The sequence below is a fragment of the Agrilus planipennis genome, unplaced genomic scaffold (assembly GCF_000699045.2).
Source record: "Agrilus planipennis isolate EAB-ADULT unplaced genomic scaffold, Apla_2.0 scaffold48, whole genome shotgun sequence".
NCBI lineage: Eukaryota > Metazoa > Arthropoda > Insecta > Coleoptera > Buprestidae > Agrilus > Agrilus planipennis.
The window spans coordinates 804,458-828,258 of NW_020438937.1; the positions used below are offsets into that span (position 1 = coordinate 804,458).

The 23,801-nt window shown below is 32.3% G+C and overlaps 5 protein-coding genes across 6 annotated transcripts in view; 3 read left to right on the forward strand and 2 right to left on the reverse strand.

Moving 5' to 3' along the window:
* LOC108732550 (homeobox protein SIX1-like) overlaps positions 1 to 4,111 on the forward strand; it is a 36,435-nt gene extending 32,324 nt beyond the window's left edge. Inside the window, exon 4 of the mRNA XM_025974341.1 lies at positions 1,715 to 4,111. Coding sequence (XP_025830126.1) covers positions 1,715 to 1,910 — 196 coding nt within the window. The 3' untranslated portion in view covers positions 1,911 to 4,111. The remainder of the gene's footprint in view (positions 1 to 1,714) is intronic.
* A 580-nt stretch (positions 4,112 to 4,691) lies between these two features.
* Positions 4,692 to 6,258, forward strand: LOC108732541 (glucose-induced degradation protein 8 homolog). Of its 2 annotated transcripts, none has more exons than XM_018463413.2 (4): positions 4,692 to 5,025; positions 5,096 to 5,292; positions 5,345 to 5,551; positions 5,959 to 6,258. In XM_018463413.2, exons 1-4 carry the CDS (start codon positions 4,908 to 4,910, stop codon positions 6,133 to 6,135), a joined length of 699 nt encoding a protein of 232 aa, XP_018318915.1. In that variant the 5' UTR covers positions 4,692 to 4,907; the 3' UTR covers positions 6,136 to 6,258. The 2 variants fall into 2 exon arrangements, with proteins under 2 accessions (XP_018318915.1, XP_018318916.1); XM_018463414.2 differs by having other exon boundaries at positions 4,696 to 5,025; positions 5,345 to 5,542; positions 5,959 to 6,135.
* A 271-nt stretch (positions 6,259 to 6,529) lies between these two features.
* LOC108732503 (nucleoporin Nup35) lies at positions 6,530 to 7,685 on the reverse strand. The gene has a single exon (XM_025974340.1). The coding sequence runs from the start codon at positions 7,559 to 7,561 to the stop codon at positions 6,683 to 6,685; it is 879 nt and encodes a 292-aa protein (XP_025830125.1). The 5' UTR covers positions 7,562 to 7,685; the 3' UTR covers positions 6,530 to 6,682.
* A 609-nt stretch (positions 7,686 to 8,294) lies between these two features.
* LOC108732504 (calcium uniporter protein, mitochondrial) overlaps positions 8,295 to 23,801 on the forward strand; it is a 135,837-nt gene continuing 120,330 nt past the window's right edge. The window contains exons 1-2 of the mRNA XM_025974320.1: positions 8,295 to 8,430; positions 10,290 to 10,458. Coding sequence (XP_025830105.1) covers positions 8,326 to 8,430; positions 10,290 to 10,458 — 274 coding nt within the window. The 5' untranslated portion in view covers positions 8,295 to 8,325. The remainder of the gene's footprint in view (positions 8,431 to 10,289; positions 10,459 to 23,801) is intronic.
* LOC108732531 (protein javelin) overlaps positions 18,928 to 23,801 on the reverse strand; it is an 82,525-nt gene continuing 77,651 nt past the window's right edge. The window contains exon 4 of the mRNA XM_018463399.1: positions 18,928 to 23,051. Within this exon, the coding sequence (XP_018318901.1) occupies positions 19,316 to 23,051 (3,736 nt within the window). The 3' untranslated portion in view covers positions 18,928 to 19,315. The remainder of the gene's footprint in view (positions 23,052 to 23,801) is intronic.

A 23,801-nucleotide genomic window follows, 5' to 3' on the forward strand; every position in this document is an offset into this window, starting at 1 on the left:
GTACGTGTCCAACCAGTCTTAGGACTGACGACCCTATGTTGATGATGAATTTATAAATATTCCCTTTCACATGAAGGGTTTCAGAAGAAGGGCATATCTTCGTTAGATAGGTCAACGTCACTGAGACAAGACCCGTACTGTAAAATATAACCCTTTAAATATTTCCCAAAAATATAATCAGTTAGATACCACAGATTGCTATATGTTGTTTATAATCCTTTCTAATACGATTATATCTCCTCTTACTGAATTCTAATTCACTGCCCACTCTATAAACGCACATGACGCGTATTAACATAAAATATAAACAAAGGCCCGTTGTCTGATATTTATCTACAATTTAAGTCCAATCTATTCTAATAGGACAGCCCAAGGAGATTTTTAAAATCGTCTTTAGCAGAAATGTCTAATGTATTATGCGAAAAAGTAACTGTTGTGTTCTATACTCATGTGCTAACATTAGTAATGATAGAAACAGTAATAAACAAACACAATATGAGATTATTAACGTATAAAAAGAAATTAAGCTACTTTACCTAGTGATATACATTTTTTTAAACTTAAATGATACAACGGTATAGAGCTTTTTTTGATAGGAAATTGCAACATTGATGGAAGCCTTCCACAACGAAGTTTAAAGAATCGAGCTTATTCATTATACTGAGCTTTCGTTATCACTACATAGTATAAAACAAATTCGTTTCCCGCTGTCTGTCCCTATGTATGCTTAGATCTTTAAAACTACCCAACGGATTTTAATTCGGTTTTTTTTAATAGATAAAGTGATTCAAGAGGAAGGTTTATATGTATAATACATGCATAATATAGTAGGGAAACACTGATAATTTTAGAGGTTTCTAATGTGATGTCGTAAATAAACACATTTTTTTGCGCTTACATTGCAAACGCTGGCTGAACCCTACGAGATAGATCAAAATAATATACTACAGTATTGTACACCTTAAAAAGGTCTACAAAAAAGTCCGGGATGGTATATGTCTATCTCTTAGGGATAACCCACAATAACCATTTTTTATCCTTTACTTTTTACGAGAAATAATGGCTTATTTACGAAGCGATTTTAAGCAATACAGCATTAATCCTTATCCAATTAAGTACTTTTAAATACGTTGTGCATTTAATTTAGACGAATATGGCCCTGTACAGCATGTAATTTAAATGAATATTTTCGAAGATATTACAGATTTAAAATGCAAGGACATAGCGGTTGCGGCGGTATGGGTCGGGGGGCCGATTTGTATTGTCTAATGACAAAAGCTGTGAATATTGTATATAAAGACATTCTGTAGTATATTTAGTATCAGCATTGCACCCGTGCGAAGTTGGGGCGGGTCGCTAGTAATATTATAAATTATTTTGCTTGGACGCATTAATACCTTATAATAAAGTGTTTATTGGAGATGAATGAACCCTAGAAAACGTATTCATATTTTTCCACAATGTATAACTGTTAAGGTAGAAACACCATTAAGATCGATACGGAAAATCTATAAACTAGAAGGGAAAATGGAGTTATTCAGTCACAAAGCTTCTGGATGAAGAATTCTCCGCCTTGAACTCGATCCGCTTCTAAAATAATTTTAAATTACTAACTTTAACTGAAGTCGCTCGTTAAAACTTTAAAATCCTTCCTGAATAAAGTTATGTGTATGTTTTGAATAAAATAATTAATTATTTTACTTTTTCGTTTCAGTAACCACGGCAACGTCGACAAGCAACAAGTAGAATCGAGTGGTTCGGAAAGTGAAGCGGAACCGAAACATCCCTCTTATCCATCGGCTTTACCCGTTATGCCTGCTCAGTTGAACTACGCGTCATTAGCAGCCCCTAATATGAGTCAACCGATTTATCCCGGTCCCGGTGTACTACACGACTATCAGACTTTGTGACAGTGGTTTATAAACCCTTCTGATCAAAATAACGTTCAAAATGTACCGTAATGTTTAACTTGTATGTATACATACATAAAGACCTGAAACATTATTATGTCATTGATTCTACAGCATAAAGAAATGTACAAAGAAAAAGACAACGAGCAATCTCAACCACTAATGTATTACTACAAAAATAGTTTGAGATCTTCATTGCTTCATATGGGTACTCTTACACCTATTTTTTATAAAGACATTTTATAATTTCTACTTTTCTAAAGTAGTTAAATAATATGTTAAATATAATCTAGTAAAAGTCCAGTTGCATTAGCATCTTTGATAATTTTTTATGGATATTTTGTACTAAACATTTACGGTCAGTTAAGCAGTAACCCACAGTGAAACAGTCAGTAACAACTTAAAACATTCATAAGCATCCAGCCCAATTATACTCATCGTAATAGGTTTTATCATTGAATGCAAATTAGAATGAATGACATTAACTTCTCATTCACATTTTGGGCACATCTTTTGACTATAATCTTTTGCGAGTAATTTAGAATAAACAACAATCTTTCTATCCACAATTTTTGCACACTATTAAGCATTAGTTCTACAGCAAGTATCATAAAAAAACATGAGGATTTTACGATATTAGTTTATTTACACAATTTTAGACTGTGATTGATTTCGGTGCTGCTTAACTACTAAAAATGTTTAAATTTTTTCTTCTAATTTGACTAAACTATAATACTATGTTACCCACCAAGGGAAGCAAGTATACCACTCCCTTCAGAATGCGGATTACTTTCCGCTGAAAGCGAGGGCGCAAATTCCCGAAAAAGGGTGTGGTACTCTCTTACCGAAACTCGTATAGGATACCCCTGCCCGAAAGTACGACTTTTTCTGATTTCGGGACAGGGCATGACACAATATCGCATACGTTCTTCGGGAAGAAAATACAGCAGCCCTCCCGGAGGTTTGTCGTCCTTACCGGGAGAGGTGACGATTCATACCAGGGAGGCAAATGTCCTACTTTCTTCCCTTGTTGCGTAATATATTGTTAATATTTACACTGAAAATTATACATATTATATAAAGCCGCGTTTAGACTAAGTCGAGTAATTGATAAAGTTGCTCATAAGCCAATTCGCTTCTATTTAAAGCGATATTAAAAAAGGCTCTCGGCAAATGCTTGTTTACCCCTTTACCCCACACCACCAATATTCTTGTGTTTTCAAAGTTTGTAATCTAAAGTTGTGTGTGAGCATTACTTTATATATTTATGTATTGTACGCCACTGTCTTTTGTATAGAATTTATTGTTTTTATTCGCTTAGTCTAAACCAAGAGCGTATCCGGAAATAATTCAGGAGGAGAAGGGAGGAAGGGGGAATTAAGTTTTATACATCTACATTTGAACACTTGATTGACTTTTTCACTTGTTTTTTGCCGTAAAAAAATATTACAGCTTTTTTCTATACTGACGATTTTTCTCACACATTTTTTTGCAATTTTTTACACTACAGAATTAAACCATAAGTCATGGAGCTCATAATGAATAAAGTGATTTGTGATTTCCCTCCTCCCCCCTTTTTGATCTGCCACTGGTCTAAGCTCAAGGTTTATTTTCTTTATTAATTACAATCTGACTGCTTCACTTTTGTACGTTTTGAATCAAAATGTAACGTTTCTTGAAGTTAATGTACTAATTAATTAATACATACTTCTATATTAGGTACCTACTTGATATTCTAGAAGGGTTTATAGAGATGGGAGTGAATAAAAGTGAATTTAATTATGTACTTCCTTAAATTTACGACATACTTAGCTGTTGTACATTAGATTTTTCGACATTTGTTATGTAATTTCGTAAAAAGTTGTAAATATTATTTATTCTTGGTCTTGTTGTTTTTTCCTAGAGTGTATTACGTACATTTCCAACTCAAAAAAAAAAAGAAAAACTGTCTGTACTTTTATCATTTTATCGTTAGAAAATGCACAATATTTTTCGAAACGGTTAATTTTAAACGCTTTCGAATTGAGGTTTTTAACTACTTATTAATTGCTGTGTATGTACAGGATGCCTTTGATTAAGTAAATTATGGCTACTTACCTTCACTATACGTAAATCACAAAGCAATGCACATAAACGTTTGGCAGTATTTTAATTACGAGAAATTGATTAAACCACGAACTCAATAAACTTTTAGTAGTTAACCTGTGTTTTATTACCGAATAGTAAGATAATCACCTTAATTCCTAATGCATAAAGCATCAAGTAAATCATCACTAATTATATGTACTCATGCAATTTGTTTGATAAATGAAATACAATTNTTATTTAAATAGTTTATACTAAATAACAAAGAACTTTCTCCAAAATTGCTGTCAAGCGATGGTATACTTTTGTTGTTGTTTTTGCTAAATGCATTTATACAAAAAGGAAATATATTTACTAAATATTCCTACAATTTTTGTTGCATATTAAAACGCAAAAGCGCTCATAAAGGAAACAGTTTGTAACTTACCTTATAAACTTGCTTTAATATCATTGATAAATGCCTAGATAACATAAAGGAAGATATGCAATTGTGTGATAAGTAAAAGCACTTTAATAAAAAGTTTAAATTGTTTTAATCGGAATATTAAAAACCAATTACAACTTATCCCATTTAATATTTTAAAATTTTGATGATCTTTTGCCATCTATCGGCACAAGAGTCAGTTAAGACAAAGTTGCATAGGCACCTGTGATAACAAACAACATTTATTACTGCAATTATTTGACAAAATGAATCACAAAATGAATTTTTTTATTCACAAAATCATTATTGCGATTTTTTTTATTCAATTTCATTAAATATGGAAACATGAGCAGTATTGCAATTGCAAAAACTTTACCGACAACCTCGTATACAGTTTATGGTATACGTGACGTTTGTCAACAATTTGTCAAAGCTGTGAGGTTTCTGATGTGTTTTGATGATATCCATGTTTTGAAAATATTTAGAAAATGAGTTATACGGAAAAGCATGATTCTACATCAAAGGAGGAATGGATGAAGACTCTGGCAAATAAAGAAATAAGCAGAACAACTATAAACAAGCTTATAATGAATTACTTGGTGATAGGTAAATTGTCTTTAATGGTTAATTGTTTATTTGAGGCTATGTAGATATTAATACATGTTCGAATTTTTAGAAGGATTTAAGGAAGCTGCTGAGAAATTTGAAATGGAATCTGGTGTGAAACCATCAGTGGACTTAAATTCATTAAACAACAGAATTCAAATACGAGATGCTATTATGAATGGCAGAATACAAGAAGCAACTGCTTTACTTAATCAGCTTCATCCTGAACTATTGGATAATGATCGAAATTTGTACTTTCATCTTCAGGTAGATTTTCTATAAATGACCATAAATTTTTTACTGATACCTTTTCTTGTAGCAACTCCATTTGATTGAGTTAATTCGAAATAATCGGGTGGAAGAAGCTCTTGCTTTTGCCCAATCACATTTGAGTGAGGCTGGAGAAGATGATACATCTATATTAAATGAATTAGAGAGAACAGTTGCACTTTTGGCCTTTGAAGACCCTCTAAACAGTCCTTTTGGTGATTTACTTCAACCTGCTCATAGGCAGAAGGTTGTAAAGGTTTTATATGGTCATATTTCCTTTTTAAAATGATTTGTTGTTGTGTATTGGTTTCATTCAAATGATATAGTTATATTTGATCAATTTTTTATTGGGAACGTAGATTTGGTCATGATTTTATGGTACTATATGAAATATCTGCTTATATAAATCTTTTTTACATTATACTTATATAAAATGAGTTGGCATTTAATCAACTTACTCAAATTATTAACTTACTTAAATATTGACATTCTTGGCAGAATATTGTCACATAGTATTTTAGTAAATGGTCAATAGTGTGAACCGAAAAAAAGACAACACCCATTCACTTTATGTACTTTTTCATGTTAATGAACGTTGTATGGAATAAGTAATACACATTTAATTGTATGTGCTTAATTTAATTAATTACTTTTCTGTATCAGGTGGCAAGTAAGGTGAATGCTGCAATCCTTAAAATGGAACACCAAATACAAATTTCTCCAAAATTATCTACACTTCTAAAGTTAATTTTGTGGTCTCAGGATCAGCTTGATAAGAAGATTACAAAGTATCCAAAAATGACTGATTTAGAATCAGCAACTATTGAGAGTCCAAAATAAGTGGAAATATTGCAGTGTTAAGAGTGGCAAACGATTTATTCCCTCACATATTCATTTATTTCATCCTTAGAAGTATTGTAAAAAAATAGTTGTAAAGGATATTGAAATTTAACTCTGTATTTTTATATTTGCTGATTAAGTAATAACTAGCTTTATTATTTATATACATAGTTAGTTTTAGGTGATGCTAACAAAAATAAATTTTAATAAAAATTCATTTAGCAAAATTGCTTTTCTTCTTGATTTTAAAGTTGTAGTAAAGGCTTTCGAAACCAATTTAATAAATAAAACAATATAAGTTAAAGAAATATATTTTTTGTAATATTGTATATTCACAAAAACGATTTTTAAAATACAGAAGATATTGTAAATAAAAAATTAGAAAAATATGTATATATAAACAGTAGAAGCATACTTGCACAATATTATGAACTATTAAAAATTACTGCATTAAAAATTAACCAATAATTAAATTAACATTAACAGTTTATAAATTATACCTATTTTTTTTAAATATCATTTTCGATGAAAGAATGAAACCAAACGATTACCACCCAAAAACATATTCCATTGCTTTAGTGACAAAACCAGTTGACTTTTGAGGCATGTTTTGTGGTGGAATAACTGAATTAGGGCTTTGAGGAGTTACATATGACTGTCTTAAAGATCTTGCCCTGATTGGAGAAGTGATAACTGTATTGTAGTTCTCTTTATTGTCTTGTTTGTTATGATATGGCAAAACACCAATCATAATCGTACTTGTAATTAATTTACCATTGTATGCCAGTGCTTTTGCAACTTCTTGCACTGAATTATATTTAACATGAACCCAATTCCCTTGGGCTGGAAACTTCTTATCAATTATTGTTCCACATTGAGAAAAATGAGTCAAAATTACACTTGCAGCACTTGGTGGAAACCCAAAAATTGTTACCCACAAATTGTCACATTTTGTATTTAGCAATACCGGTTTATGGGACCTGTTTAAGCTTTCATTTAAGTTGTTTATTGTACGATTATAATCTACTCCGTCGTTAACAATTCTAGAAAAACTTTCATTTGGTGTAAGAGAAGGAGAATCGGTAAAAGATTGCATAGTGCTACTTAACACTGACCCAGACTTCACATTTGATCCTAAACTGTCGAATAGACCTTGCTTTGGTGGACCAGCTTTATCAGACCTAACAGTTGGTCCAAATGGCGAATCCGCTAGACTTTGATTAAATAACTTTTGTCTTAAATTTCCAGTTGTAGCACCAGGAGTATTTCTGGGTACCGATATATTTTTGCTTCTCCCAGGTGATAACGAAGGACTAGTTGGGGTATTCGGTTGAGTGTCTCCTATTAAAAAGGCGGGCAAAAAGTTTGGGTTTGCTGTTGGAGAAGCTGGACTACCTGGTGGACTTCCTAAGGCCATTGGTTCCATTGCACTCAAAATTTCAAATATATACAAGTTTTACTACCCACTAATTTGTTTAAATATTAAGATAAGCGTTTCAACCGTTAATAGACGATTTGATTTTTGACGTAAGCAGCCAACTTCGATTCAATCTGCTTCACCATAGATAAGTACTTGACGTAAATTAAGAAGTCTTATCACTGAATTTAAAGAATAATTCAATTTTCTTTAACTTATTTTTAATCGTTACATATTTAAGTAGACAAAAAAAGTTATTTCAGCGTCAACAGTTTTTATGATCGGTAGGAAAATCTGAAATAGCTTTTAAAATTTAATTTTGATAAAATAATTTATTCTGATATGTAATGTAGACACATCTGATATTTACAATTGATTGCAGCGCCTTTGACGGTAATTTGTAGAAGTATTGAAAAATTTAAATTTCGAAGGGATCCTTTTAATGTGTTAATTTTTCTTTATACTTATTAACTGGTAAGGAAAATGGTTTAGTTTTTCTTAATTCACTACCTACTGTTTTATAATTGTATACTGAATATCAAAAGGCAAATATATAAATTAAAAAAATGTTAATTTCAATTCATTAAAATGAAATATTTAAATAGGGTTTGTTTTCTTCTTCAAATAATGTTGAGCTAGCTAATACTAACAAAATTATTTATCAATAGTTGAATATAAAATTTACATCTTCTATAAAGTCTTTTAAGTAATGCGCCGGCCCAACATACAAAATAATCAAAACCAAGACCCGAAAACTCAGTTGTCGATGCAAGATGGCGGTGAGTGGTGTTGTGTCAAGTTCTCGGCTCTTGTTACGTTTCGAAATTCAAAAAGTTATTCATCATTCATCATTAGGTAACCTGTCACTAATTAATAGGGTTAGTATTAGTTTTACTATTTTAAATAATAAAATCTTTAAANTAGGTAAATAATAGAGCTACTTTACACATCCGTTTTGTTTGAATTCGATTTACATGTTTGAATCACCTTCTAGCTTTGCTACATTTTTTTAAGGCAATGTACCTGCCTTTTAAAATCAATTGATATCTAATAATAATCACTCATATTTTTAATATTGATAAGTTTTGCGATTAGTGGTAAGTATAACAAGATTTATTAATAAATTGAATAATAATATACAATAGTTCGTAAGTGTCTTAACCGTGGAAGTCAGAAATTCCTATTAGTAGCCGATCCAGTACTCCACTCTAAATAAAATGGTCGAATATTGTATAATAGGCAAACATTAAATTTTCCCTTGCTTTAGAATATTTCAAATTCCAGCTAAAATACATGTGCTACCCGTAAAGAATTCCGATAAAATATCATTTAGCAGTATATTGCCATCTACTGTTATTTACTGCACACTATAGTATTTCGAATGCTTGACAAGGGCTACGCGAAGGTATCTACACTTATGTCATGCTTATCAACTAGGTATATTGTTGAACAGATTTAATTAGAAAAGTATTTTGTGCTTCGTTGAGAAAAGAAGAAAGAAACCGTTCGAATACATACAAATTAAATGCTGGTTGGTTTTTTATTGATTTAGCCGCAATTATATCTTTCCTTTGTCCTTTTTCTATGTATATTCTACGAATTAGCCGCCATATTGTACCGACAATGTAGGGTCATTAAGTAGGTTGAGGCGTAATCCCAAGGGTTGTTTTTTGTAGTGGTTACTTCGTAAATGTTTCTTTTGTCGTTGCTTCTTCACTTGGAATAATGTGCTGTTTTTTAAGAAAAGGAATAGAATAAAAAACTTTTTACTTTCTGAAGCGAGAAGGTCACTTCGAATTCCTGATAAGGAATAATTTAGAGGTCTTTGTTCAGTTTTGGTATCTATTTTCATTTTGAATGAAAGAAAAAAGGGGAAAGCTTTTAATAGCGTTCTATAAATCTATTCATCTTGTAATTAGATTTTTATTATCAAAGTTTTTAACCTTGAGTTATTGTTAATTGTTTTTCATAACAATAATTTTTGTCAGAACGTGGCAGCTGTTTGAGCCTATAATTTTATTTCATACCCATTATCAATTGCGACGATATACTTCTTCAATATTTAATTGTCTTTGGTTACTTATTATAATTATCAATCGTGTATCAATCATGTGAATTTATAGAATATATTTTTGGAGATCTATGTCGTTACCCAACAGTATTGTACATCTGGAAAAAATGCTGATAAAATTGGTAGGTATTTACACGAATTAAATTCGAATTCGACCTCCTAAATTTAATATTATTTCTACTATACGTAGTTACTCTTGCTAATGATCTATAAGCATTCAATACAATAGTGCAGATTTAATAAATAAAAACTAAACTCTAAAACATTATAAAGTATTTTATTTTATTTATATTAAATACATATCATGTACTTTAAAATCTTGTTGCGTCAAAAGTTACGTTGATGCACACGTTTTTGATTTTTTGACCCTTTCAAAATGTAAATGATGATAGTGAATACTATCAAGGTTACCAAATATTATACGTAAAAGTTGAAATACAAAATATTTTGAAAGAACTGTGATGCGATAACATAATATTCAACATTATCAAGGTGCAGATGAGTCCTTGAAAACCATCTTAAAAGTTTGATAATTTTAAGTTTCATTTAATTGCTGCCTACTGATGTGTTTTTTAGTTTTTTTCTAGCCTTTAACCGTGGTTGAAGAGGTCGACTGTGGAATTCCTTTGACTTAAAAATTTCATTTGTTCTTTTCATTTGTTACAGTGTTCGCGGGTTCGGACTTTAAGACATTGTAGAAAGTTTACAACGAGTTTAGTGAGTGGTGATAAACCGAAAGAAAAAGAAAATGAAAACGGTGGTGCTAATAAGACTTTAAAGAAACAATCATCAAGTTCCTCGTCGGACAGTGACCAATCGGATTCAGATGACGAAGGTGAGTAACACTTCGCATCGAGTCACTTATTAATAACAGTAATACCAGCCTCTCTTTCGATGTGATTAAAAAAAAAAGGATAATGATGTATCTGACAAATGACCAATTAATCAAATTTTGGTATTAATACATAAAATACTTACTAGATAAACATATGAAAATATAAAATTTAATTTGTAATTAGATGAAAAACTTGTAGTTCCTACAATTTTATTTTAATCAACAACAGGGACAATAATTAACTTTTAATTTTTTTTTTGGTGTATTTATTCTATTTATTTTACTCACAAATACTTATGATATGCATTTAACAAAATTTTTTATTCTTTATTCATTAAATCTTTATTTTATTTTCTGAGAACTATGCTCTTTTTTGCTCATGAAAACTATAAATTTTTATGTTCGTATTCATCCAAATTCACTAATTGTTTTTCACGTTGATTTAAAATAATAGTTAAAGACATTTTGCCTAGTTTTGATTACTTCCGGTAACTATTGCGCAAACAAATAAATTTGTCCTTTCTCCTGTTAGGGAGTGATCAAGGTAATTATTACGGCTATTGTAAATTTGGCCGATTTAATGGGTTTTTATTAATTACAGTGGTAAATTCGGCCGGAAACGTTTCGTAACCCTCAAAAATAAAATGTAAATTCGGCCGATTTGTGCTCAAATAAACGTAAAAAATAAAAATAACAGTGCCATTATCATCACATGACTGTTGTATAAGGTTTTAAATTTTATAAACAAATTCAGTGCATTTTACACACAAATATAAAAATTTGTTCTACAGTTTTTTCAAAAATTTTTATTACAAATTCACTATTTATTATAAAATTTAAACAGATCGCTGATACGTATTACTTCAGTGTGAATTGCCTATTTTTATCAACTTTGTAATATTAAATAGGTAATAAAAATGCTAGGTAAATAATAGAGCTACTTTACACATCCGTTTTGTTTGAATTCGATTTACATGTTTGAATCACCTTCTAGCTGTGCTACATTTTTTTAAGGCAATGTACCTGCCTTTTAAAATCAATTGATATCTAATAATAATCACTCATATTTTTAATATTGATAAGTTTTGCGATTAGTGGTAAGTATAACAAGATTTATTAATAAATTGAATAATAATATACAATAGTTCGTAAGTGTCTTAACCGTGGAAGTCAGAAATTCCTATTAGTAGCCGATCCAGTACTCCACTCTAAATAAAATGGTCGAATATTGTATAATAGGCAAACATTAAATTTTCCCTTGCTTTAGAATATTTCAAATTCCAGCTAAAATACATGTGCTACCCGTAAAGAATTCCGATAAAATATCATTTAGCAGTATATTGCCATCTACTGTTATTTACTGCACACTATAGTATTTCGAATGCTTGACAAGGGCTACGCGAAGGTATCTACACTTATGTCATGCTTATCAACTAGGTATATTGTTGAACAGATTTAATTAGAAAAGTATTTTGTGCTTCTTTGAGAAAAGAAGAAAGAAACCGTTCGAATACATACAAATTAAATGCTGGTTGGTTTTTTATTGATTTAGCCGCAATTATATCTTTCCTTTGTCCTTTTTCTATGTATATTCTACGAATTAGCCGCCATATTGTACCGACAATGTAGGGTCATTAAGTAGGTTGAGGCGTAATCCCAAGGGTTGTTTTTTGTAGTGGTTACTTCGTAAATGTTTCTTTTGTCGTTGCTTCTTCACTTGGAATAATGTGCTGTTTTTTAAGAAAAGGAATAGAATAAAAAACTTTTTACTTTCTGAAGCGAGAAGGTCACTTCGAATTCCTGATAAGGAATAATTTAGAGGTCTTTGTTCAGTTTTGGTATCTATTTTCATTTTGAATGAAAGAAAAAAGGGGAAAGCTTTTAATAGCGTTCTATAAATCTATTCATCTTGTAATTAGATTTTTATTATCAAAGTTTTTAACCTTGAGTTATTGTTAATTGTTTTTCATAACAATAATTTTTGTCAGAACGTGGCAGCTGTTTGAGCCTATAATTTTATTTCATACCCATTATCAATTGCGACGATATACTTCTTCAATATTTAATTGTCTTTGGTTACTTATTATAATTATCAATCGTGTATCAATCATGTGAATTTATAGAATATATTTTTGGAGATCTATGTCGTTACCCAACAGTATTGTACATCTGGAAAAAATGCTGATAAAATTGGTTTGCTTTGTTATCTACGGTCTACTGTATTACGTTTTAACAACCAAACGATGAAAATGTTAACACATAACTTGCTAAGTACTTAATTGTTTTGATACTAATAAAAACGAGTAACGTTTAGTTCGCATTTGTGGTATTAATTACCGCAATTATGTAATGTGTGTGAAATAGCTAGCTTATCTTTTACTGTATAAATTGTTCACAAGCTGCTTTTAAATTTGTAGGTGTAACAACAATAATTTATATGATGTAAACAATTATAAGTATTTCGAATTTATAACTAATTATCGTATATTATACGTTAATGTATCATTCTACTTTAAAATTTTCTATGGGAATATTATTTAGAATTAGAATTTTGTTGGGTTATTTGCTGGTATTTATTGCTATTTTATAATTCTAAGGGTACTATTGTAGGTATAGTAGAGTCCGCTTATAATGACATCGAAGGGAAATGACAAACGTCATACTAAGCGGGCGTCTTACAAGGCATAGTCTTAGAAAATAAACAACTTTCTATTTTGGTTAGTTATTTAGTTTAATAGAGAGAAAAACTACAAATTGTATAATATATTTATTAACAGAAAAAGAAAAAGAACGATAAATTGTAATATTAATATACATAAGAAGGGTCAGAAAAATGAGCGAAAATGTTATTATTACTCATTTGGGTCACTATAGCGGGATAGGATTTTGTGAAAATCAGTCATAATAAACGATATGTCATTTTAAACGGAGTTATTATATCCAAACTTTTCTAGAGGGAATTTAATACGAAAACCAAACTTGACACTGCAATTACTTCATATTAAACGGTTGGTCAATATAGGCGGAGTCATAATAAACGAATTCCACTGTACATATTTATGAAGTAAAATGAGATCAGCCATTCTAGTTTTTTTTTTATTTTTACAGTAGATTGTAGATGCTCCCTTCTTATTAGAAAAGGTCGATATTGGTAAAAAATAAAACACTATAGTGTGATGTGTCTTCGTCTGTCTTTCTGTCTGTCATTGGTACGATAATATCAGCTTATAACAGATTTTCATTATTTGAAAAATTTTTAACTTCGTAACTAGCGGAATATGAGTAGCTGTCAACTAAAACAATTGCCTTTCTAGGTACTTGATGGACACATTATTACCATAACTGAATTGATTGCTTAATGTTTTTCTAGTTCAGGCAGTTAAAGTGCTCTGTAATTTATGTTAGATCTACTGATGCAAGTCCCCTAAATTTTGAAGACAATAAGTGTTTCGTTGTTACATAAAGGTCATTCTCTGGACAGCCTTGAAATTATACTACAACAATTGAATAAAACATCACTAACGAGCAATTTTAATTCATGTGCTACTCTGGTAACTGAATGAAAACGGTGATTTTGAAGTCGTTGACTTCTTCGTTTTTATGCTTAAATAAAGTTTATACCTATACAAACTGCAGATCCACTTTTTTATCAAAGTAAGATAAAAAATATATTTCAAGAGATTTTTTCTGCATATCTTATTAAAAAATTACGGAATACCAGATAAAAAGTAATGATCAAGTTTGAACATATATTCTGTCATAAATTGAAAAGAATCTGTTTCCATCACAGAAACGATTCCTACAGAGGGTGATATATAAAACAAATGGGCGATTTCAACGTCAAATAACGCATTGACTACACCTCTTATTATATGAGACCAAATCGATCAAAACAATGTCGTCTTTGATGTGTATTTTATAATTACGTAATAGAATGCCAGACCATACATCATGCATACAGTCGTAAATGTCCTGAAAAAGTTCGAAAAAGATGAATCCACCGACACACCAACAGGTGTAGGCATCAGTCTTTTCTTTTTGTAAATTGTTTTGTTGATATGACGGCTCCTACTTTTGGTTTTGTTGGTCATGAACTGTTGCGATGGTAGATTAATTTCTTCGGTCTAATTGACCAATTTTTTTCAAGTCATTGGACCTCAGTTTGAGTAAGTGAGTTAACTTCATTTTTTAATAATCGGGATATCCAATTATTCAAAAGACAATGCTCTCCTTGATGCCTAATTGATAACTACTTGAATTTATACAATGGGACTTAAAGAAAGATGAGCCAAATGTTCACATACTATAATATCCGTTGGATTCACATTTTTTGTCTTATTTTTATACTTGAATCATGAACGAAAAGTTGTACAAATGAATCGACTTTGGCTATTAATCTTCTGGTCTGTTCCTTGGCGTCCTATTGCATAAGTGTATTTCCTAATCCGTTCCTAATAGAACACCTTATACTCTATACGGAATGGACCAGTTGTATAATTACGATTAAACTTCGTTACTAGGTACACATCAAAGAGAGCACTGTTTTGGTATGATTATAAACCGAGAAGTTACAATAATGTTTGACTTCAAGTCGCTCATTTATTGTATCCATCGCTCTTTGTGTAATAACGTTTTACAATTTACAGAAATAGCTTTCCATTCGTTCATTTGTAATATTTTTGCTTTGAAAAAAGACTTTTTGTATTTCACTTTTTTCTAAAAGATTCAATTTTTTGTTTTTATTACTTTAATATTATTTAATCTGTAATTATTTGTTCTTGTTAAAATTGTAGGTACTAATGAGAAAATCTTTTACTGCATTTTATCAATACGTAGGTTTATATTTTTGTTTATTAATCCAGACGAACTTTACCGTGTTAAATGCTGCCTCCTTGTCATTTAAAAGTGAATAATGGCTTGAATTTGACCCGTAAAATTTTTGAATTGTTAATGAAGGGCTCTAGTCATGAGTGCAAGTGTAGTAAAAGATCCCATTAACGTGCTCTTAGTTTTTGTCGCGGACTAATTACGTACCGCATGTTTTGCTAGCATGTGGGTCACATTAAAGGGTCGTTTAATTTTCAAGTTTATTTCAAAGCATGAGGGGTCGTGTAATTGTGCACTTTAATCTGTCAAGGATGTGCTTTGCATACGGCTTCGTGTACCTACATATATATATATGTAATGTGTAAAATAAGCAAAACTGAATTTTTATGCAATGTCTAATGCTGTACGTATAAATAGATTAATTGACTTACCTGATCCATATTATACTAGTATTGCTGTTTGAAAAATTACAATCCTCTCTTCCCTGTTCTTCTTTTGAACGATCTAGAAAAAAAAACCAAATTCGTGCTGGGACACATAGTAGAAGTTAAACTTCAACGGACAAGTGGAAAAACGAATGGCAACGGACAAGTACTTGCTCAATTTGAAAACCGTACAAAATTTTTACTTCATGTTTTACGGGCAGATTGTTAATGTACTTGTCCAAACCTGCCCGTAAAATTTTGTACGGTTTTCAAATTGGACAAGTACATTGACAATCTGCCCGTAAAACTTGAAGTAAAAATTTTGTTGCGATTCGTTTTTTCATTTGTCCGTTTCCATTCGTTATTCCACATGTCCGTTGATGTTTCACTTCTACTATGTATCCCAGCACTTATGATTTGGTTTTTACACATACCGCAAATAGAGACAGTGATGCCCAGCCACGTGGAGAGCAGAAGTAAGAAAATAACAGCTGAGCAGAGCACACGCCGCCGGGACTCTAGCGGACTCCCGGGTGTATTTCGCATTATTTGATGTAAATATTAGAAACTAAAAATAAATGTTTGATACTTGTTTAGAAACTTGCTCAAACTAGAACACAAAACAGTTGTGGAACAATTTCTATAAAAGACTTTTGTAATTATATGTATTATCAAAATGGTTTAGTAAAATGCTAACATTGCAAATTTATATGCACGAAATACGTTTATTATTTGATTCCATTAATTTCAGTTTGGAATTCGGTTATACGTAATTAAAAACTCGTAAACAGTGGGGTTAATTAATTAAATTTGTTTCTGGCTTTAATTGAACATTATTTTACCTATAAAACGTATTTATATGTACATGTAGGTAAATTGTATAATTTGTAAAGTTGTGGATGTATTGTAGTCTTTAAATACGAAATGAAATTGTTATTAATAATCTATGGAGAACAGTGATAAAACATATTCCTCGAATACATATATTTATTTTTCATTAAATTTAGAATAAAGATGTAAGCTCGGAAGTTCCATTCTCCTGAAGGAGAACAAAGGGATGCGTCTATATTTCTGTAGTACATCAGACAAAGCGGCAGGAGGCAATTTTACAAAATCTCTTTTAAATTAAAACGGAAGAATGGGCAATCAACGTCTATTAAGTTTCAAGAATTTTTCGTTCTACATAAGTCGACATTGTTTTCTGAAACATGTATAAACGTAATAATTTATTTTTAAATGTATAAAAGGTTGAGAAGGCAAAATTATAACTCAACATTTTACAACTTTTATTTTTCATTTTAATCTGCAATGTTCATGGAGAAAATGAAAAATGAAAATTTACCTAAATATTAAAGCGATATTTACAATTCATCCCACTAGCTGGTTGCTTCGCAAGCGAAAATAATAAAATTTACGGTTTGGATCCGAATTTGTAAAAACAAAATCCCAGCAGAAATAAATTTACTAGGTATTTTAGTTGATATTACAAGTTTAATTGTAATAATTAATAAACTTGAAATAATTTTTAAAGAAACATGTCAAAATTGAGATTATTACAAGTTATCTAATAAATTCTACTATTTCTACGGCAAATTCAATTATTTACAATCGAAAATTGTAATTTTTGCGTTGTCATAAAAATTTAGTTTTCTCAGTGTTATTTCTACGTTTGGTTTATTGTTCAAACGTGTGTATGCGTTGCAGTAAATTGTATAAAAGAGAAAATCAAAAATGCAAATTAACAACAAATACAATATGAGGATAAACGAAACGGTATTTTTACGTTTAAAACTATTTTGAATACGTATATGGAAACGGCTCTACCCAAATGTAACTTTGTTCTTGTGCGAATATTGTTCCGCAGTCAAACATTGAAATCGATCGATTTTCCAAGTTGAAGACATTCTCTAACCGTAAACAAAATTTTATGGTTTCTACTTTCACATTGGGCATTTATTTTGCGTTTTATATAACCAAAAATTTTCTTTCTGTAGTTTAAATGTGTGCAACAAAAAAGACCGATACATCAATTTAATTTTCAAAACAATATTAAGGCTTGATTCTCATTATAGGGCCGCTCTTGGTACGTTTTCAGTTCGGCAAAATATTTTTACAGGAGAAACTGAACCTAATCACACTGACGTTATCGCGCCGGCTTTGGTTCTATCACGTTTCGATATCGATACATTTTATTGAAAGGAAATGGGACCTATTCCGAATTGTATCGGTAGTGTGAATACGTTTTTGAATACACTTAACTGCGTCATCATCGGTCAGTTGTATGTTTGGTGAAAGAGATAATTTATTTGAAAGTAAAATTACTTAAAAATGTAGCAGATTATTTAAATACGGCGTATATTTGCCTTCAATTTTTCGCATTTGCAAAAATGGATGCGACTACATCTTCTTTTTTCTTTCTTCGTTTTTAAGCTTTTTCGTTATCTTTTAAAAGAGGCTATCACAGCTGATTGTACCGTGGAAAATATGAACGACATTTTACCTCGACAGACGAAAAGAGACTGAAGCGCGATCGAAATGAATGAAGCGTGAATACGAGGATATTTATAAATATCGGACCGAGAACGGTCCCATAATGTGAATCGACTCTAAATGGTAGTATACTAAATTTCAGAATTGAAATTGGGACGTATCTTAGAAATTTTTATTGGCTACGTTATATTGTTTCAGGTTTTCGAAAGAATTCTCTTTTATTTTTTGTTATGCTAAAGCATATAAAAAGTATCTCTTGCAAATGTTATTTTAATACGAATTTTCAATAATATAAAATCCCAGATTAATTAAACATTTCTTTGATGTTCCTTATTTACGATTTATGTAAGTTGTCCGTATTGGTTGCCTTTTTTAGTAGCACGTCATGTCATGTTTGATCAAACATATTCAAAATCAAGTGTATAATTTGTACTATGTGAAGGATTTCATGTGTTAGCCTAGGTCTTGCTAAGGTGTCTTCTTGTCCAGCTGGACTAATGATATAGATTATTTATAGACATGAAAAGCACATAAACCAATAAGAACAGTATACGTTCTTGGTCAGCAACTTTGTGTTTTATTAAATCTCATCAGCACGCCATATGACTGATAAATTACTGACCAAGAGCTTATAATTCTTTCTTATCGATTTTTAATAAATCTGCCAAAATTAAAGCACACTGTTTACATATAGATATATTTTTATTATTACAATGTAAATCACAAACGTTTTTGCCACTTAAACATACAATGTGCAATTATGGTAGTATAAGTACTACATCTATTAAAGAGAATAAGTTAGCTTATTCTAGGATCCAACAAATATTATTCAATTAAGATTAATATAAGAATATTATTGTTCACCTCTCCGAAGAGTTATTGTTGTATATACAATAGTTACACATATTATATTATTCCTGCTAATACATATATTAATTCACCAGCATATGCTTGTCGGTGTATAATTAACTTAATTCTTAGTATCCTATAATTTTACTTAAGTTTTTTAATGTAAAGCATTGGTAAACTTGTTATGTCGATGGTGTATTATTGCACCTATGCGAAGACAGTCTTAAAGTTTTGAGACTAAAGAAAAAACAAGTGAAGTTAATTAATTAATTACTTGAAGCAATCTCATAAGGTTCAAATTCGATATCCTCCCTTTTCTTTAACGCCTCGTTTGTTTTATTCGCGAATCCGTGGTACTCGGCGAATTTCGTTGTAGTAGACGGATTCGACTTGCACGACAAATTTTCGTTTGATTTATTAAGCTTGTCGTTGGGACATTTCCACTTTTCCGCTATGATCTTCGGCGAGTCGATTTTCTCGCTCTTATCCTGTCGCTTAATTGACTCATTAATTATGTCCTTGACGGATAATATATGAAGTGGCTCCTCGGTTTCGCCGAGTCCGAAGTCGACTTTGGAAAAGGACGAATAGTTCGAAGGCGATCCGTTGTCCTGGACTATTTTCGTACCGATCAGTTCCAGACGGCTGCTACAGCTATTCGATTTCAGCAAGGTGAGCTTAAAAGCTTGATTCGTGAATTCGTTTTTGTCATTCTCCTTCTTGTCCCTCTGCTGTTGCTGCTGCTGCTGCTGCTTTCTCTGCAGCAGGATCCTGTCGGAATGTGCATACCGATTGTTGTTCTCTTTCTGCAGCGTTTCGCGATCGATGGAAATACGACGGCATGTACATTCCCTTTTCTTGAGTCCGCGTATTTCTTCCATGATTACCTTCGTCATCGGATTGAACGCTTCGTTACCCTTGTCAAGAACTTTTCCGCCGTAGTAGGTTACAGACGTGCCGCATTCACGTATTTTCTTTAACACGTCTTCGCTCACGTACTGATATTCGCAACAAAGGTCGTCGTAAAGTTCGTCTGTGCTGCCGAAATCGGACGTGTTACAGTTGTCTTCAATCGAACAGTTGTCTTTGTCAGGATCCGTGAGCGATTTTTTAAGATTTGTTTTGTTATTCAATTCCTCGTAGCTGCGAGATTTCTTCAGGCATTTCTCAAACATTTGTCTGGCTTGTTTGACGGTATCCGGATTGGGTAACTCGTTTTCGTTCATTTCTTTGTTTACCCTAATCGGATGGTAAAAGAAATGGTGACGTAGTCCTCCTGATTGGGATTTTGAGAAGTTGGCTTTGTGCAATAACGGAGTCACGTTTTTGGTGGTGCTCGAGTTTTCGTTCGGGAAAGGTACCGTTGTCCTTATCGGCTCTATTATCACGATGTGATTATCTGTTAGCATGTCGTGAAAGCTGTAATCTTGAAGGTATTGCATCAGTCCTTCGAACTGGGATTCTTTTTCACAATTTGCGAATATGTTTTTTTGAAATAATTCCGATTTCATAACCCGAAAACGAACCCTGTCGAACTCGGGATCCTCGGTTTGTTTCAGCTTTTGTGGTGACGTTTGTAGTGATTTTTCTGATAGATCCTCTTGGCTCCTGCTGTAGTCGCTTGTGATACTGTCGCAACTGCTAATTCTTCCCGAAGAGCAACTTTCAGCTTTTTTTTCGTTTCTGGTTTCTATTATGTCAACGGAAAAAGGACTAAGGCTTTCGAACTGATTTGAGCTATCTGAAAATCTGTTTTTTCTGGTAACGGGTTTTTCGAAAACCGCTAGTGTTTCCTTTATCAACGGTGATATTTTTTCGACCTTTGTTGGAGTTACTTTTGGCTCGAACAATTGCTTCGTGGCCTGGACCATGCTGACTTGCCTTTCTACAACTCGTTCCTTCTTCGGTTCGAACTTTTTAATCACGTCTTCGACTTTTGTTTGGATTTCTTCATCAAATTTTGACTTTGGTTCAGTTTCTGTAACATTTTCTTCATCTTCGGGTTGTGTCGGTTCGTTTGAAAGTTTTTTCCAATGTTTTCTCATTGTTCCCACCTTTTCTATTAGTTCAGGGCTGCAGTTGCGCATGGAATCTATTGTATCCGTTTGGGAATTTTCCCTTTTTATTTCTTTCATGGTTTTTTCGACGTCTTTCAGTTCTATTGCTTCAGCTATCTGAGGAAGCGGTTCGTTTTTCAGTTTATCCAATTTCCTTTCAATGATTTCGCGCTTTTGATGTTTACGCTTTTTCGACTTAGTTGCGGGCTTTCGTTCGTTGTTATTTTTATCGCCAGAATCGATTTGAATTCTTTTGTCACGTTCGGTACACTTTCCTGTTTGAATATCTGGAACTGGCTTATCCGATTCTGGATTGGAACTGTTTACGCTGAGTGTTTGGTTGAGTTGCTTAACCGCCTTCAAGAAGGATTCTTGCTCTTGATCGTTGACCTGATTTTGTTTTCGATGTTTTTTCGATTTGTTTTGTTTAGTAACTTTGGTAATTTTTACTTCGAAATCGACTGGTGGTGCTTGATTGACAACGAAGTGAGGGCCGATGTTGACGATAAATCTATCGTTAGAATAAGGGTTTTTAGGGATTGCTAGTTTTTCGCACTTGCGAAGTTTGCGGTCAATTTTTTCACACTTTCTCAAATTTTCGCCGACGGATAGGTCAGGTAATGAATGATATTGGTTCTGTTGAAGACTGGATTTGTGCTTATGTTTATTTTCCCTTCTGATGTTGAAATCGCCGAAGGCACTTGAGAGTTTTCTCGATATGAATGTTTGCAACGGCTTTCTGGGTGTTTTGTGGACTTCTTTGGTGGCTTTGGGGGTTTCGTTTTGACTTTGATTCTCTAATTTATCGTCGACTTGTACTATGGTCTTGTACGCTTCGTTATCGACCTCGTCACTGGCTTCAACTTTAATGCGGGTTTTAATAGGATCGCAAACTTTCGCTGTCTGCTTATCTCCAATTTCGCCCTTTTCGAGATTTATTACCGAGGAATCAGAATCGTTTTTTAATTTCGTTAATACCGGGGAAGAAGCAGACCCGTTCACCTGTTCAAATGTATTTGTATTACTTTCGGGTAACTTAATCGAATTTTTTGGTTCAGATACTGTGCAAGATTGAATAGGAAGTTCGTCGTAAATCGGATTAGTTTCAACGAGCGGTAGGTCGGTGTACGTCGAATTTTCGGAATTGGTCCTCTGAGATTCCGTTTGCTGTTGCCTATGATTCAGCCCCTTTGAAATGTGGTCGCAATTTAAGTCGATCTCGTCGATATTTTTGTCCAATTCAATGTAACCGTTGTAGTCACTCGTAGATTTTTCTTTTTCGGAAGATTCTCTTTGTTCGGGAATGTCTATGTCTATTACATAACTCAAATATTCGTTTGGGAAGCTTCGTGGTCTTCCAGTAAAGCAGTCTCTTCCGTCCTGGTATGACGGTATGAAGTCCCGGAATCTCCGAGGTTTATTATCAAATGCTGAACTCTTACCAAAATGTATGTTATCGTCATAAACAATATCCTCGATAGATGTAAAGCTTTTCAATTTTCTTCTTAAAACTGGACTTTGGCCTTTTGGAGTTTTGTTTTCGATAGAACTTTTTTCATTAGCTAAGTCTGCTGTGTCTTCGAATTCTTCCTCTCTTTCAGTGACTGAAGCGTCTTCTAAGCAGGAATGATCTGAACTGTTGTTGGGGTAATAGTTTGGTAAATTCAGTCCAAAGTCTTTGTTGGGAGTGTTATCGTGAGATAATTGACATGTGCTGTATGAAGAAGATTTGTTGTAAAAATTTGAATCCAAACTCTCCGACTCGCGGTGAGAATCTGTCGTCAGGTGATTTAAACTGTAAAATAGCTCCTCTTCCAAGTTGCCGTTGTGATAACGAGACGGCGAATCAATTACGTCAATATCGACTGGGAAACTTGAGGTTCTGCTCGCTAGTTTTGGTTTGATGGATGATATATTGTCGTAGCTGTTTCTAAACTGGTAACCTCTGGAAATGAAAATGAAAAACGTTATTAATATATCTATGTATCTACATAAAATGCTCATCTTTCATAACAGAACTAATTATAATTCAAGCAAATTTTAATCTTTTATTATAGTTTTCTGTATCTGTTAAGAATATTTAGGTCACCGAAACTGCTCAAAGTATTTGTAATAAGAAGTAAAAGTTGTTATTATAGTACCAGTATTTAATTTTAAGTATTTGCTGAATTTATTTTTACGTTATTGCGAAAAAATAAAAATAGTAGTCAAAGTTATTCAACTGGCATCGGGACCAGGTATTTTCGAAAGTTTTAATTGGCATTTGGCCAGGCGTCCAACTTAAATTGCATTGGGATATAAACAGTAGGTGTAGGTACATTTTAAATAACAAAAAAGTTGTTGTTTCAGCTGCTTGTAGGTTGATGGTACTGGATACCAGTATCCTCGATACTGACATGCTTTTTCTCAAATTCCTAATTTTATTTTTGAGTTTATTTTATTGGAGCACTTTGCGGCTATAATAAGGGATCATACGTTACTACTTCGTGACATCATCATCATCATCATAAGGTCATCAGTCTTGAGACTGGTTGGACACGTACCTCCACTCTTTCCTATCTTGAGCTAAACTTCGCATTTCCCTAAAACTAGAACAGCCCACATCCTTAACTATTTGCGAACAGTAATCTAATCTAGGTCTACCTCTACCCCTCCTAACTCCTGTTTCTGCCTCTAATATGTCTCTGACTAGACC

Excerpts from the sequence above, each read along its gene's own strand:
- LOC108732503 (XM_025974340.1), bottom strand. The coding sequence starts at position 7,561 with ATGGAACCAATGGCCTTAGGAAGTCCACCAGGTAGTCCAGCTTCTCCA.
- LOC108732541 (XM_018463413.2), top strand. The coding sequence starts at position 4,908 with ATGAGTTATACGGAAAAGCATGATTCTACATCAAAGGAGGAATGGATG. Across the intron at positions 5,293-5,344 it reads ATTTGTACTTTCATCTTCAG|CAACTCCATTTGATTGAGTT; the intron begins GTAGATTTTCTA and ends CTTTTCTTGTAG. Across the intron at positions 5,552-5,958 it reads ATAGGCAGAAGGTTGTAAAG|GTGGCAAGTAAGGTGAATGC; the intron begins GTTTTATATGGT and ends TTTCTGTATCAG.